The sequence below is a fragment of the Cyanistes caeruleus genome, chromosome 1 (assembly GCF_971803275.1).
Source record: "Cyanistes caeruleus chromosome 1, bCyaCae1.hap1.1, whole genome shotgun sequence".
Lineage (NCBI taxonomy): Eukaryota > Metazoa > Chordata > Aves > Passeriformes > Paridae > Cyanistes > Cyanistes caeruleus.
In genome coordinates, this window is record NC_141701.1 from 49,918,103 (window position 1) to 49,933,778 (window position 15,676).

General features: G+C 43.0%; 1 protein-coding gene and 1 long non-coding RNA gene across 5 annotated transcripts; both read right to left on the minus strand.

The window, feature by feature from the left end:
- ZBTB14 (zinc finger and BTB domain containing 14) lies at positions 1-6,427 on the minus strand. Of its 4 annotated transcripts, XM_086891678.1 has the most exons (4): positions 5,777-5,802; positions 4,082-4,240; positions 3,711-3,779; positions 1-3,284 (listed from the first exon to the last, which is right to left on the minus strand). In XM_086891678.1, exons 3-4 carry the CDS (start codon positions 3,711-3,713, stop codon positions 1,941-1,943), a joined length of 1,347 nt encoding a protein of 448 aa, XP_086747804.1. In that variant the 5' UTR covers positions 3,714-3,779; positions 4,082-4,240; positions 5,777-5,802; the 3' UTR covers positions 1-1,940. The 4 variants fall into 4 exon arrangements, with proteins under 4 accessions (XP_086747804.1, XP_086747794.1, XP_086747809.1 ...); XM_086891668.1 differs by lacking the exons at positions 4,082-4,240; positions 5,777-5,802 and adding an exon at positions 5,962-6,427; XM_086891683.1 differs by lacking the exon at positions 4,082-4,240 and having other exon boundaries at positions 5,777-5,919.
- A 1,794-nt stretch (positions 6,428-8,221) lies between these two features.
- Positions 8,222-13,687, minus strand: LOC147655497 (uncharacterized). Its single transcript, XR_015287625.1, has 2 exons — positions 13,512-13,687; positions 8,222-12,613 (listed from the first exon to the last, which is right to left on the minus strand). It is a non-coding gene; the product is annotated as an uncharacterized LOC147655497 (long non-coding RNA).
- Between the last annotated feature and the right edge of the window lie 1,989 nt (positions 13,688-15,676).

Genomic DNA, 15,676 nt, shown 5'->3' on the forward strand with positions numbered 1-15,676 from the left:
TTTAGAAAAAAAAAAAGAGTAGATCCTATTTTGGACCTACTATCTTTATATCTATGATCATATACAGTAAAACATTTTAACAATGGTCATTTATCATGTTCCTCAAGAGAACCAATAAAATGCAATGAATACACATCCTCTGATGTTGCACAGGTACAAAATGTATAGTTTGTTTACAAACTAATATTACTGAATGTAAAATGAAGCAACATTTTAAAAAAATATATTGGTAAAGGTCCAAAGTTTACATTTTCTAAAATATTAAGGTCATGTTTTATTTACAGACCAGCGTTTGAACAATTACTGGCATTTTAAGATAACTGCTTAACCTGATGAATACATGAATAAAATGAAGCTGTAAAAAAAATCTCAACCAAATAAAAATCCCTCAATAATTGAAGTTCCATATAACAGTTCCAAAAACACTATTTTAAATTTCTATTTAGAAAAGCAAGATGTGATCTACCACACAGTAACTTATCAGAAACTGGTCTAACACTTTGATATGCTACAGGTATCACAAGTGACCAATGTTACCAGTCATGTGCCCAAGAGTGTGGTTTTTTTTCCCATTCCAACTTCATTTGAAGTTTTCACAACAGTTGTAGTATTTACAAATTTAAAATAAAGGCTCAATATACCTTTGGATTACATTGCCACTGTTATTGTGCCTTCTCTTGATGACTACAAGTAGCAGACTGCAGACCACTTATTTTGTTGACTCTGTGAGTTAACTATTGTTATCAGCATGTACCCCAGCTGGTCTTACAAAATAGACTAAGAAACTGACCAATAGTGAACACTCACCCAGGATCAATTATGACAGAACTCGCTCACTGAAGTCTCCCTCTTGATGAAGGGTGGTGTGTCAAAAGGTGGAAGCTTTTAAACTTGAACAGGACCTACGAGCTGTACGACCAGCCATGACACAAACCCCAGCTGAGCCCTGTGGGCAGGTATGTGACACCCATGCCTTCAGCTTTGGGAGCCTGGCAGTGACACCTGGTCACCTGCTGGTGCAGACACTCCTCTGCTTTCACTGTGCTAGGTTAGGTGACCAGAAAGCTGCATAATAAAAAACCATCTCAAGCTGTATTAGCTTTTACTGATTTTTACTGGGTTTGAGTAAGGAGCATGTCTCCATGCTGCACCCTTTTTCCTTTGCGGCCCAGTCCCATCTCTGGGACCCTGCATAAAAGTGAACATAAAAACAAACCAGGCAAATATTTTTGCCCACAGAAGGAATTGGTGAATGCCATGACACTTCAGCTTTGCCAGCCAGAACCCCTGTGAATAATGCCGTTTTTTCAATAATGGAAATATTTAATTAAAACTTGACACCTTTATAAAAATAGGAGGATATCTGAGGGAATGGAATAAGAAGCAATTTAATTTTGATTACCATTCTCCTTTACACTTTGTTGTTCCAACCTATCTTAAGTGGAAAAAGGAGGAATTAAAAAGCTTAGGGACTCACATGTACGCTTCTCAAAAAACTGTAGGTGTAACACCTCAGAATTATGAAAACCAAATCCTTTCTTTTCATGTTTGTGATTTCTGAGAACCCAGCATTTTCAAACATAACTCAGATTCTCACTGATTGCAATGTTTACGTCATATTCAGTATTCCATACTGGATGAAGCAAAGTATCGGCCAGTGATGATCCCTGTTTTATAGAGAACTTGATCACATTCTTGAATAAAAGCAGTTATTTAGTGCATTATACTGCTAATGAAAAACTGTTTCACATTCTAAGAATACCCATCTCTGAAATGTTTTAAAATACCTAACCAAGCGATGCTATGTATTCCTATGTAACATTCAAATCCTCTAAAAATATGCTTTCTTGAAAAGATTCTCAGTCTAAATGTATATCAACAACAGATTTTGTTCCATTTAATTTCTTATATTATTTCTGATAAAGTTCCAGCTTTAGTTTCTAACTACAGGCTATAGTTTCTAATTGCTGCTCTGCTTCAGCAGCCATGGCTGCTGCCTGCAACTGTTCTGTTTCACTCTGGATGGAATTGGCTGCTGTAACTTGCTTTCTTTCACTGTGCATATTGTTCTCATGCCGTTTTAGGTCAGATGCCTTAGCAAATGCTTTAGTGCAGGAACTGCAGACAAAAGGTTTCTCTCCTCGATGCCTTCTTTCATGGTCTTTGAGGTGGGACTTGTGCTTGAAAGCTTTATCACACATATGGCATGCAAATGGCCTCTCATTACTGTGAACTCTTTCATGCTTTTTTAGATCTGGTGCACGAATGAAAGACTTCCCACACACCTCACAACTGTAAGGCTTGTAACCTGTGTGTATTTTCAAATGTTCTTTCAAATGAGCTTGCGTGGTGAAGCCCTTTGTACACATTTCACAAACAAATGGTCTGTCTGCAGTGTGTAGCTTTTCATGTTTTCTCAAACGCGCTTCATCAGAAAAGGTCTTGCCACAAGCCTGACATACAATGTGTTCCCTGTGGCCATAAAGCAAGTACTCAAACTTCATATCCCCGGCTGCTGTGGTCCATCCTGGTGTCTGTTCATCTTTCACTTCACTTATGCCATCATTAAATGTGAGTGCCTGAGGGGTCTGAGATCCTAAGTCTTTCGATTCCGTTGTTTCCATAGGCTCTACTTCTTGGCCATAGCAGTTTACTTTTCGAACTTCTTCACTTCCCAACTCTTTCAGAATTGCCTCTTGCACTCTCAGGGTAGTGGTTGGTGACTTACCATCTTCCTGACTTGGGGGAGTGCCTTCCACTGTCACATCTGATGGACTGTCATCATGATCTCCAATCTCTTCCACCTCATCATCCTGGGTATCATTGGGTTCCCCCATAGAACGGTTCATTTTCAGGCAGTACTTGCTCTTGGACTGTGTGTTTTCCTCAGGACTAGACACATCACGTTTTTGAGAGCAGAGTTTATCGAGAAACCGAATACCGAGGATCTGGCCTGAAGACATCATCAAGTTTACATCCTCCTTTTTAACAGAAATCTTTGCAGTATACATGTAATTGAGAACTTCCTCAAAAATATCAGAACGAAGAAAATCTATTTCTATTACTGATGAACTATCAACTTCAAGCTTTTTGAAAAGCTTTTTGAAGTAGGTACTGCAGGCAGCAAGCACGCACCTATGGGCTCTGAACTTAACATCTTCAACCACAATAGCGATGTCACAAAATTCTCCTTCCAAACGTTGTTCATTCAATGTTTTCAGGAACACAGTTTTGTGATCGTCGTCATTATATTTAATGGTTTCAGACATACTGATGAAAAACTCCTGTAAATTAACAGGAAAATTTTGTGACTTTTATGAAGCAGTCTAAATCACAAAACCCCAAGAAATGACGTAATTTCCATCATTAAAAAAAAACCAAAACTTTTTTTTGCATAAAATAGCCACAAAAAGCTTGTTAGACTCTAAAAGCATTACTCTGAAACTGATTTTAAAATTGTGAATTCATAAAGCTCTTTTCTTAGGCAATAAAATTTACAGTTATTCAAAACTTTATTGGTTCATTTACACAAAATTGAAAACTTTCTCTTTAAAACTGCAATTCTCAGTAAATGTATGACCAACTCATAAGTCATTATTATAACTAAAGTTATATATAGTTAATATGGTAACACTAAAGAATGTGTAAGAAATACTCTAAATGAGTCAACACAACAAACAAAAATTTGAAATATCAAATATAAACCTTACCATGAACAATGCAGGAAGTTTTCTAAGCAAATGATTATTAAATTAATCTCAGAACGGGCCACCTTCAGCCTGAAAGATGGGAAGATAATAACATTTCAAGAAATGATAAGATCTATTCCAAAAATTATTTTAAATTTGAGTGTTAAAAGACAGCATTTTCAACTATTTAAAGTTAGATAAAATACACTGCTAAAATACCCATTTATTTTTTCAGAGATACTACAGACAACTATAGAGGATAACTCCACGTGTTTACTTTCCTATGGCTACTGCACTTCCCTGGTTCTACCTTCCTGATATGTAACTTTGCACTAAATCTAAGGGTCTGAAAATCCTCCCCAGGAATCGCCACAATTAATGAAGTAACCAACCCATCAAGAAGGTGATCAGTCTTCTGCTGAACCAGAATGCTGAGCAAGCCTAGCAGAGGGATGCAAGCAGACCAAGCATCCCAAAGGACAGCAGACCAGGGACAGGGATGAATGTGCATCCAGGACCAGGGAAAGAGATAAGTGTACCAGATTTCCAAACTATGGAGATACCAGAAAACAGAAGGATAATGCAAGACACAATTTGAAATCATTCAATCCCAACAGACATCGAATTGTGCCAAAGCAGGAAACGCAGCAGAGAGGAGGGAAATTTAATACGTGGTCTGGAATAAATCTTGTACCACCTAGCACAGATCTCCTGGGAATTTTTTCCTTAAATTCTAATTTATCCTTAACCATATATGAAACAGAAGCAGGTGACAGGTGTGATGAGAGGTTTGCAACTCCTGGTGATGTGTATTTCACACAGCATGGGAACACCTGGCTCCCTACATATGCGTCTGCAGATCTGGCACATCTGCTAAAGTGACCCCGGCTACACAGAAAAACTACTAAAAAAACCCCAAAAAGCCAAATTAAATTATTTTCTTAGTTCTAAATAATCACATTTTAAGATAGCCAGATAATAAGAATGTAAATATTTGAAATATACAAAAGGAAACAAAACCAGAAAGCAATATTGTATATATGTATGGGCTGCCAGGGTCTGCTGGCCCAGGAAAATGTATTCTTACAGCATTGAAGATGGCAGGACAAACAACTGTTTCAACGGGATCTTTTCAGAGTTCTTTGCAAGATGGAAAAATGGCTTTCTTTTGTAAGCAAGCAGCAAAACGTCACTGGTAATAATCTAGCAGCAATTGCACCGTCCTGTTAAGCAGTATGCAATTTTGCTGCAATTCTGTCGACACTAACAGAGAAATAATTAGAGAAGGAATTGGCTGAAAAGAGGGCTGCGGAGTACACAGTGGTGTGTAACTGGCAAGAACAAAGTTAGTCCTTGCGAACGGAGCAGGACAGGCACTTGCCCAGAGCGTTTCCAGCTCTGACTAAAAGAAGCTCTGGTTACTTATTCCACTGGGCAATTCAGATTTATTCCTCCACACACTTTTTCCACGGCCGCTACCTCCGCAAGGGCCGCGGGGAGGTGTGTTCGGGGCTCTCAGGGACTGCTCGGGACGCGCTCGGTGCCTCCCCGCGCCTGCTCTCGCCGTGCCCGTGACGGCGGAGGCGCACGCCCGCTCCACGCACCCGCGGGCGCGGCGCGGGCGGGTTCCCGGCGGGGACCAGGCCGGCCCCTGCCGCGCCGCCCGCGCTCCCGGCCCGGCGTCGGGGGCGCCCGCGAGCGCCAGGCGGCGGCTCTCCGGAGCGAGCCCGGCGCTCCCGCCGCGCCGCCGCACGGGGCTGCGCGGGGACGGCTCCCTGCTTCCGTCCGTCCGTCCGTCCTCCCGTGCCTCCCTCCCTCTCTCTCTCCCTCCCCCGCTCCCACGGTCCTCGCGCGGCTCCCGCCGCCTGGACGCGGCCGCGCGCCCCTTTGTTGCGGCGGCCACCGCCGCCGCCGCCGCCGCGCGGGACCCGCACGCCCCAGCGTGCGCATCCGCCGCCGGACGCGTCCTCTTCCTCCTCCTCCTCCTCGCCCTCCCGCTGGCCCTCCCCCCGCCCGCGGGAGGCAGGCGCGCGGCGGCGGCGCCGGGGCTGCTGGCGGCGGGCGCGCCCGCGGCAGCGCCATCTCACCCAGCGCGCGCTGCCGGGGCTGTAACGGCGGCGGCGAGCGGGGGAGGGGAGTGGTGGGGGGGGGGGAGGAGGAGGAGGAGGGAGGGGGCGTGCGAGGGAGAGCGCGCGCGCGCGCGGCGCAACGGCGGCCCGGCCGCGGCGCGGGAGGGGTGCGGGGGAGGAAGGGGGAAAGGGCTCGCGCTTACCTGCCGCCCGCCCGCGCGCGCGGAGCCGCGCTTCCCGGGGGGGCGCGGGGGGACTGCCGCTGCCGCCGCGCGGGAGGGGGACGGGGGAAGGGAGGGGAAGAAGGGAATGGGGGGGAATTTGGGGAGGGGGTCTCGGGGGGGGGGGGCCCTGCGCGCGTCTCTCCGGCCGTCACCGCCGCCTCCTGCACGAGCACTCCAGTGCGCGCGCGCGCGCACTCGGGGGGGGGCACGGGGGGTGCGTGCATGCGCGGTGCGAGCGGAGGGCGCGCCTGTGCCCGGGGAGCGCGGAGGAGGAGGAGGAGGAGGCTGAGGCGGCGGGGAGGGGGGAGCGGGGGCCTGCGGCGCGCCAGTTCCAATCGCCCTTCCCCCGCTTCGGGGGACGCGCGGCGCGGCACCACCCCTCGGGCGGCTCAGGCCGCGGGGGCGCGCGGGCCGCAGCCGTTCCCGCCGCGCCGCGCCTGCGCCCGCCGCGTGTGCGAGCCCGGAGCGCGGGCACCGCCTCCCCCCGGCAGGCGGCGCACGGCGGCGAGCGCGGCGCGGGCTCGGCCCCGAGCCGGGTGCGGCGGGGCCGGCGCGGCCGTTGGGCGGCGCTCGGGGGCGCGCCCGCGCGCCTCCGCGGAGGGGCGGAGGTGCGGGAGCCATCCTGCCCCTGATGTGTCCCTTGCCTGCCACCGAGAGCGGAACAGCTCTGCCCGCCCGAGCCCGCCTGCTCTCCCTCCTGCAAATACTGGGGGTGGGGGAGTGTGTTGAATTTTAAAAGGCACTACGCGATCGCTAAGAAGGAATAAAGGTTTTTGTTGCACTGCTCATCTCCCACCTCCGGTTTTCTTTCCAAAAAACGTCTCGTGAGATGCTACTCTGCTGGCACAGCTTTCACTGGAATAACTTGTACATAAATAAAACTTTACAGTGTTTCTGCCAGTGTGAAATGCAGCAGGTCTGCTTGGGGGAAAAAAAATAAATCTCGGTAACTACTTGTGTTGGAAAGTACATCGAATTATAGAAGTCATTGGAACAGCAGAGTCATCTCCTGTGGGCAACAATTTGACCTTTTTCATTGGGTTGATAACTCCTTCCTCTTCCTGGGCTATTTTCTGAGAGGTTTCTGTGTAATGTGCTGACATATGTAGTGAATTTGATCCAGCTGGATGACTTTGTTTTGCTGAGTTTTTTTAATACATTTTTCACCCCTTATTAGAAATAATGAAATTAAGTCCCTATTTTGCCTGGACTGTCAAAACTTACAGGCTTGTTTTTGTACTAACATCAGTGATTTACATTCAGAAGGCAGAACTGTCTGTTTTAAATAGGACCAGGAGTAATGGGTTCAAACTCAGAGGGGATATTTGGGTTGAATACATGGAAGAATATATTCTTCCTCATGAGGGTGGTGAGGCACTGGAACAAGTTGCCCAGAGAAGTTGTGGATGCCTTATCCCTGGAAGTGTTCAAGGCAAGTTGGATGGAACTGAGCAACGTGGTCTAGTGGAAGGTGTTCCTGCCCATGGCAGGGGGGTTGGAACTAGAAGATCTCTAAGTTCCCTTCCAACCCAAACCATTCAATGATTGCATGAAGTCTTTGAAGTATTTCTGAAACCTGTACAAGAACTCTCCACTGTGGAAGGTGCTTCCCTTTTACAATTTCACAATGTGCTATTTCTTTCTTTGACAGCGTCCCAAACACTCCTACTATAACCTTATTGCTCCTGAAAAACATATAGCTGCAGGTTTGCCACACTGACTAGCAAATGACACCTCTTCATTTTGTTAACACTCACTCTTCCTGCTCTACCTGTACCCAGCAGAGTGTGGATATGTCTAAGTTTTCAGGCTAGGTTCTGCTGTGGGTAGTCAGAATTAAACTAGTAATAGGATAAAAAACCCAGTACCTTACAAAAGGTACAGCTATCCATTTTTTCTCTCTGCTTTTCTGTATCTTAGGCTACTGCTGACTCTGTGTTTCTGCATGTTTCAAACTGTATCATTAGTAGCTCCCACTGAGATACTAAAATAGGGGAAGCATATGTTCAATATCCAGTATCTATGTCAGTAACTATGGATTATGGAGAATTAAAAAAAAAAAAAAAATCATTGTTACTGTCTAACCTTGTGTGGTAGTTTGACTCTGGCTGGATGCCTGGTGCCCACCAAAGTCAGGGTCAGGTGAGCAGGGGAGAGAAAGTACATTGAAAGGCACATGTGTTGAGATAGAAGGGCAGGGGGAGATCACTCACCAACTACTGTTATGGGCAAAACAGTCTCACCCTGAGGAAATTATTTTAGTTTATTACCAGTCAAATCAAAAGAGAATAATGAGAAATAAAAGTTGAATCTTAAAGCACCTTTTCCCCACCTCTCCCTTCTTCCCAGGCTAAACTTCACTCCCAGTTTCTCTCTTCTCTTCCTCCTTCTCCCCACCAACTGCATGAATGAGGAATGGGGGCTGGGGTCAGGTCACCATACATTGTCTCTGCTGCTTCTTCCTTCTCAGGGAGGGGGCTCCTCAAACTCTTTCCCAGTTTCAGCATGGGATCCTTTCTACAGGTGACAGTCCTTGGTAAACTTCAACATGAGTGCTTCCCATGAGCTGCAGTTCTTCACAAACTGCTCCAGTGTGAGATCCTTTCCATGGGATTCAGGCTTTTAAGTACAGTGGGTCCCTTACAGGGTCACAAGTCCTGTCAGCAAACCTGCTCCAGTGTGGGCTCCTCTCTCCATGGATCTACAACTGCCAAAAAGCTGCTCCAGTTCAGGTTTCCCACAGGGTCACAGCTTCATTTGGGTTTCTTCCGGCTCCAGTTGGGGGTTCTCCATGGGCTGCGGGTGAATATTTGCTGCACCATGAACCTCCACAGGCTGCAGGACAACCAGCTGCCCCACCATAGGCTGCCCCATGGGCTACAAGGGAATCTCCTCTCCAGTGCTGAGCACCTCCTTCTCCTTCTTCTTCACCTACTTTGGTGAAGCTGCACAGCTGCTTCCTTCAGGTATTCTCCCTCCTATCTCTCTGTTGCACAGTTTTTGCCCCTGCTTCTTAACTGTATTATCCCAGAGGCACTACCACCCTCAATGATGGGCATAGTCTTGGCCAGCAGTGGATCCGTCTTGGATTCTTCTGGCATTGGTTCTGTCAGACACACGGGAACCTTCTAGTGCTTTTCACAGAAGCCAACTCTGTTTTCCACCCCATTACCAAAAGCTTGTCACACAAACCCACTAGAGTATGTCGTATTTTTCACTACATATGAATGTTGCACTAGGTTTTGAAAATAAGAGACAAAAGGTAAATGTCATAAAAATTCTGGATGAAAACACCTGGGATAAAAAATATGTATTTTTGAAGGTGAAGCATAAGAATAAAACCCCTCACATCTCCACTAGCATGTCTGTGAGCTAATATGTGTAGTCATGTCAGTTGCAAAAATCAAGTCTATTTACTAGAAAATACCCTTCTGCAGAAGAAATATTTGAATCATGTATCTGACTGAAACACTCTTCCTATTAAATTATTCTGTACGCAGCTAGCACAGATTAACATTTAGGCTTTGAAGTAGTTTTGCTGTTTTCCTATGTCATGAACTAGACTGTAGATGCTGTAGATAGGTTGAACCAACAGGCTGTTTCCAAATTGTTTGGATTGCAGGGATATCTGTAAGGGAAAAGAGTCCTTTGTAGGATGTGCATGTTTTGTTTAGAAAACCGTGTAGCAGGAGTGAGGAATGACAAGTGCCACTTTGTGTAACCATGCATGAGGCATTAGAGATGGCATGCAGGGAAGACTGAAGCTTTGCTTTCTAAGTGATGACTGGTGTAAAATATGCATTAAGTGTTTCCTTAAACACACAGGATTCCTGTGTGTTTGAAATGGTTAGGTTTATAACGTCTGTGTGAGTTCCAAATGACAATAGAAATGTTATGATATTATAGCCAGTTTTCATGTGCTGAGATTGTATCTTGGCCTTGAAGAATCGACCATCATACAAAGACACAGATTTTCCATGGATCAAATTTCTTGTCAGGCTGAGCGCACAAAAAAAAGGTGAAGATACAAACCATCCAGTATTTGTGAAAGGGAATCATAGACCCTGTTAGCATATTCCTGTGTGTCAGCAAGGACAGCAAAGCCTCTCGAGAGTGTAAGTGAATGTTCTAGGACAGAGGAGGGAAGTCAGGGAGCAGCTGCTCCTTGCAGTGTGTTTCCCATAGCAACCTGGCAAATTTCCCGGCAGAAATTTGCGTGTGAGTTAGTCATGTTTTCGCATCACTTACTCGTGCCTGTATTTTCAAATATCCCCACGAAAGAGGAGATAGTAGAGACAACTGGGGAGGTTGGTGGCACAGCCCCTGGCTAAGCTGTACAAGTGGATGGTGAGAGGCCATGCCACCCTCCAAATGTCTGAACAGAAGTTTGGAGTTTGGAGTTTGCACCAATGCCTGAAGGGACATGAGTCCTCGTGAGATAACCTGATCTGTAAAATCTTTCTTAATATTGTTATTTTCTCAGTAGAAGAGCACTTTAATTATGTACTTTTCTTACCAATTAATTCTACTACTACTTCTATGGTGTGTTTATCTACAGTCATGTATAATAATACCTAGAGATAGATGATCATCAAGAATTATGGTAGGTGAAAAGGTCTGGCCACATGGCAGTTCACGCTCTGTGCATGCACAAGGCATCCCATAATCGAGTCAAGTCTAGCTGTAATTTGCATAGTTACACACACCCTACTATTGTCCATGTTAACATCCTCTCTGTCTCTGTATCCCATCCCTATTCCACCTACCCCTTTTATGGGGTATATATTTTTTCATGTTTTGGGGCTTGGACTCTATTTCTTTACTCTTTTTAATCTATTTCTCCCCTTTATTTCACTAATTTTCCTATTTTTCCTTTTTTGTTCTTTCTCTTTCATTGTCAATTACCTAACTCTTGGCCCAATTCTTGACTTCGCTGACACCCTTACTTGATTAGAACCATATGGACAGAGAATGAAGAAGGATGGATGCCACATTCCAATGCCAAGTGTCAGAAGCATATCATGAAATTTCACTTTCTCTTCCTTCCCCATGGTGTTCTCTCTGTGTGTCCTTATTTTTGTGTCCTTGTCTTCCTGCCTGATTCGTTTGTGATCCTGTATTCTGGTGCTGAAGCTAAGAAATGCTACAGTTAGAAAATTTAGGGAGTAGCAGTGTCTACTGTTATTTGCAGTACCCAATGAAAAGAGAACACTGAACAGATGTGAGAGGTCCCAGAGAAGAAAGAAGGAGGGGGATAAAATCATCCTAGGCAGTATCAAATGGAAAAAAAGCCTAAAATTTCACATTCATTCTTAATCTGGGTGTTTCTTGACCTTTAAGGGTATAACATATAGGAGGAATAGAAAGTTTTTTTGGTGAATTCATTAATGCTCACATGGTGAGAGCCGTATCTGTGCTTGATTCTTGCTTGTACTGCAGACCTGCCAGCAGTATAACATACTGCTAAGAAACAGCTGGTCCACAAGTGTTTAACAGCTTCCTTATGCCTGATCCATCAAAAAAGAGCAAATTTCTCATTCACCGGTCAGGTGGATTTTTGATTTACAGAGTACATATACAACTTGGTCCTATATGGTGGTTTCAGCCGTGTTTCATGTTTCTGTCAGAGTCTGTCAATATGCAGTTAATAGGAAATGCTGCCATTCTGTGAATTATTTATATGCTGTCCGTTTTGTTTGTGTAAATAGGGCACACAATTTTTTTTTTGGATGAATTATCTGCTGGCATGAGAATGAGCAGAGCAGAGGAATTTAACTCCTTTTTGAGCTGGAGTTGTGGTTACTGAGATATCATGGATCTCATAATGGCTATGCAGAAATGATTTTTATTCACATTTGAATTTTAATGATAGAGTCATTTAGGGTGGAAGAAGCCTGTAAGATCAATGAGTCCTATTGTTAAGCAAGTATGGCCAAGTCCACCACCAAACCACATCTTTAACACCACACCTACATGTGTTTTAAAATACCTTCAGGATGGTGATTCAACCAGTTCCCTAGGCAGCCTATTCCAATACCTGATGACCCTTTTACTGAATACATTTTTCCTAATGATATAATCATTTGGACATGGCATAGTCTGCATTTTCTGAAAGGAGCCAAGCTTGCCAAATGGAAACAAGTACTATTTACTGGGATCTATTTATTTTGTAAAAAACCCAAGCCTTTATCTTGCATTTGAATATTGGAAACTGTTCCTCATAGTTATGGATAGACTATAATTGAAAAATCAGTCATCACACAGCTACAGCCCTCAGTCCTCTCCAGCCTTATTCTTTGTCAACCTAATGTGTTTTTTAAAAACAGTTAGATGTTTATTGTTTGGATCAAGAACAATCCATTCAATTCCCCACTGCTATATTTGTTAGTCAATGCTCTGTAAAAAAACCTAAAATCAATGTCTAATATGATAGTTTCACATCACTGAATGACCAGTATTCCCGCATTCATAAACCTCACACAAAATGCCATCAGTAGAGTGGAATCAGGCTCCCCTCAGAAGACAGCTTGCTTGCTTCTAGGTGGTACAGCTGCTTGCTTCACTAGCTCATTGCAGGCACTTATCTGCTGATATTTTTCCAAGCTGTTGAGCATCTTTTGGCATTCATATCCTTAAAGAGAGGTGGAAAGTTTCATTACAGTGAACAAGCTGTGTGGCTTCATATGTGACATTTTATGTGAAGGTTATTTAGTTTACTGCACATTTGCTAATGACCATAGACTTTCACATTATAAAATGTGAATTTTAGAATGGAGAGCATTACTATTTTTTTAGTTTGTACCTTTCAAGCCTTCATCAGCCCTTCCTCCAAGGAGATTAGAAAGATTTTACACTATTAACACCTGCACTTTCAATCTCACTGTTGAATCTGAATATTTGCAGAAAATGTGGAAACAATTTTATGATAATGAAAGTAGAGTTCAGAAGTGATATCATCTAACAGCTAAGCCATTAAAGATCACTGGAATAACACATCACCAAAAAACCCCGAAACCCACCATAACCACAGAAGACCGTTTGAGATGAACTGTACTCTGGCTAGAAGCAGAAAAACAAACAATCTTCTGTGCATTACTGAACAATTAAAAATAATTAATAAATAGAATATAATAGAATAAAAATATTGAGATAATGGAAGAAGTGTTTGATTAATTTTAAGGGAATAAATCAGCCTAGAAAGCTAAAAGAGTTATCCTGATGTCATACAACATTAAGGAACTAAGGTTTGGCTTTCCAATTTCATGGACAAAGACATGACCTTCATTACCAGTTATTAAAAGTGTGGGAAAAGAAAGAATAACTTTGGTTTCCACTTCTCTTCACTGAACTGTCTTTTTATATTAAAGGTGGCAATAGCTGTCCAGGAGAAAGAATTAATTTTGTCTGTAATGTCACTTATTTAAACTTAATTATTAAGAGATTATAAGGAATCAAAACTTCCTTCTAATGGCAGGAATACATACAGTAATAGCAAACACAGAATGAGAAATTTAAGTTCTGGTACTTACTCTTGCTTATAACCTTTTCCTTTCCAAAGAACACGCCTTGCACATTGCCTTTAGGCAACTCTGAGAAGTGACTCATTTGTAGTAGCAAAAAGACTGTTTTAAATATCACTTTTTGCTGATGTTTTTTGCCACATGTTGGTAGGGATGCTGCAGAAAGTGGAATCTTGTCTAGAAGCCTCAAATGCAAAAAATAAAACAGAAGTAGGAAGGTGAAATCTTAGGTTGGACTGACACAGATCTAGTAAAGGCAACAGCTCTAGCAGGGTTCCTCTGGTTTAGGATGGTCTGAACATCCTTGGGTGAAAGGACCAATGTTCCTACAATGAATCCTGACCTTAGAACAGTGACAGGTGGCAAAGTGTTCTCCTTGCCATCTGCTTTACTTCTACGACTGGTGGCAGCAAGCCTTGTTGTTGTGTAATTTGTTTTCCTGTATTTAATGTTTTGCAGAATGTAACAGGTATCACAAAATAGAATTAGTCTCATAAACCTAATAGGTCTGTACCTGTCCCAAAAAGGCTGCATAACTTTGCAGCTTTTCCCAAGAAAAAGAATAGGTATAGATATATAGATATATAGATATATAGATATATAGATATATAGATATATAGATATATAGATATATATAGATATATAGATATATAGATATATAGATATATAGATATGTCTGGGTAAGCTGAGGCAGGTGTGCATGGTTTTGGTTTGGACTCATGATGGATATCAGTCTCTCATTTCCTGATGAAATGCAGCACATTTCTGGTTCCCCATGTTCTGAAGAGGATAGGGAAAAAAAAAAAATTCAAATTATTTGGAGGGCTGCAGGAAGCGTTTTGGAGTGAGAGACTTCAGAAGCACAAGTTGTTTCACTTCTTCAACGAGTATGAGTTAGGATGACTTGATTACAGAGACTAAGACACTTAATGGAGGGAAAATACTGTGCAAATAAAGGGATCTTTAGTCAAAAGACTTGAATTGCCTGTAGCTGGAAGCTGTGACCATGATACCATTCAGATAAGCAATGATGCATACTTTATTTTTAAACAGAGTGATTAACAGATGATTAACTGTTGGAATAAACCAGCAAGAGCACTAATGGATTCTTCATATCTCAAAATCCTCAAGTGAAAAAAATAGATGCCTTTCAAAGTTACACTTACACCCTAGTTAATTGGCTCAAAGTAACAGCAGCAAGTCACATTGTGTCCTGTTTAATATAGGAGGTCAAATTAGATGGTTATAGTAGTTCTTCTTGGCTTGTGAGTCTGTGAAATACTGCAACTGCCAAAAGCCTACATGAAAAGAAAAGTAGTGCTTTGAAGTTAAGCACTCCATGGATAAAGAAGGAAGAATTAAGGTTACTTTAGTAATCTTCACTACGATCCTCTGTTTATTTGCATTATGATGCAGTCTTAGCTGCTCAGTTGCTCTGATTACCAAAGCTCTAATTCTAAATTTCTAGAAATCAGACTATTCTTTTGCTTGATCTATAGAAACAGCTCCTTCCCCTTTTATGTGGGTCAGCCCTTAGCGAGGGATGCAATGAACAAACAATTTTATAAAGCACTGGTGGAATGAAAACCACTTTGAATCAATGTCAAGTTAATGAAAATATGGGGTCTTCAAGGAGAAATGATACCTCAGTAGACCATCAAAATTCCTGTTCTGAAAGGCAGCACAGTTATGAAGAGGGCATGATACTGCACAGTATGAACAATTATTCTGTTCCTAAATGCAGATATGGGACATTGGTCACTGCCCAGTTGCAGAATACAATGTATTTTTTCAGGTAGCCTTTTATTTCTCATATTTATGTGTGTTACCTGAGGTGCATACAAACACTGTGAGACTACCATAGGCCTGTTAGGAAAAGGAATGAAGCTGGGAGAAATTGCTGCCTAGCAATTTGCTTGAACTCATTCTCCTCACAGTCAGTAGGAATATTGCCCCAGGAGAAAGAATTAGGGATTGCTAATTAGAATTACTGCCCCTCATTAGGGAAGCAGATGTGGGCCCATAACTTATAATGTAATGCATAGATAAAACTGGCTTGTTGACTAACATTGGGTTTTGAACACATCACTTCATATACAGAAAAAAAATATAAAATTTAGGTTGAGAAAAATGCATAGAGCTATGAAAGTGTCTTTTAAACCCACTGAAAAATA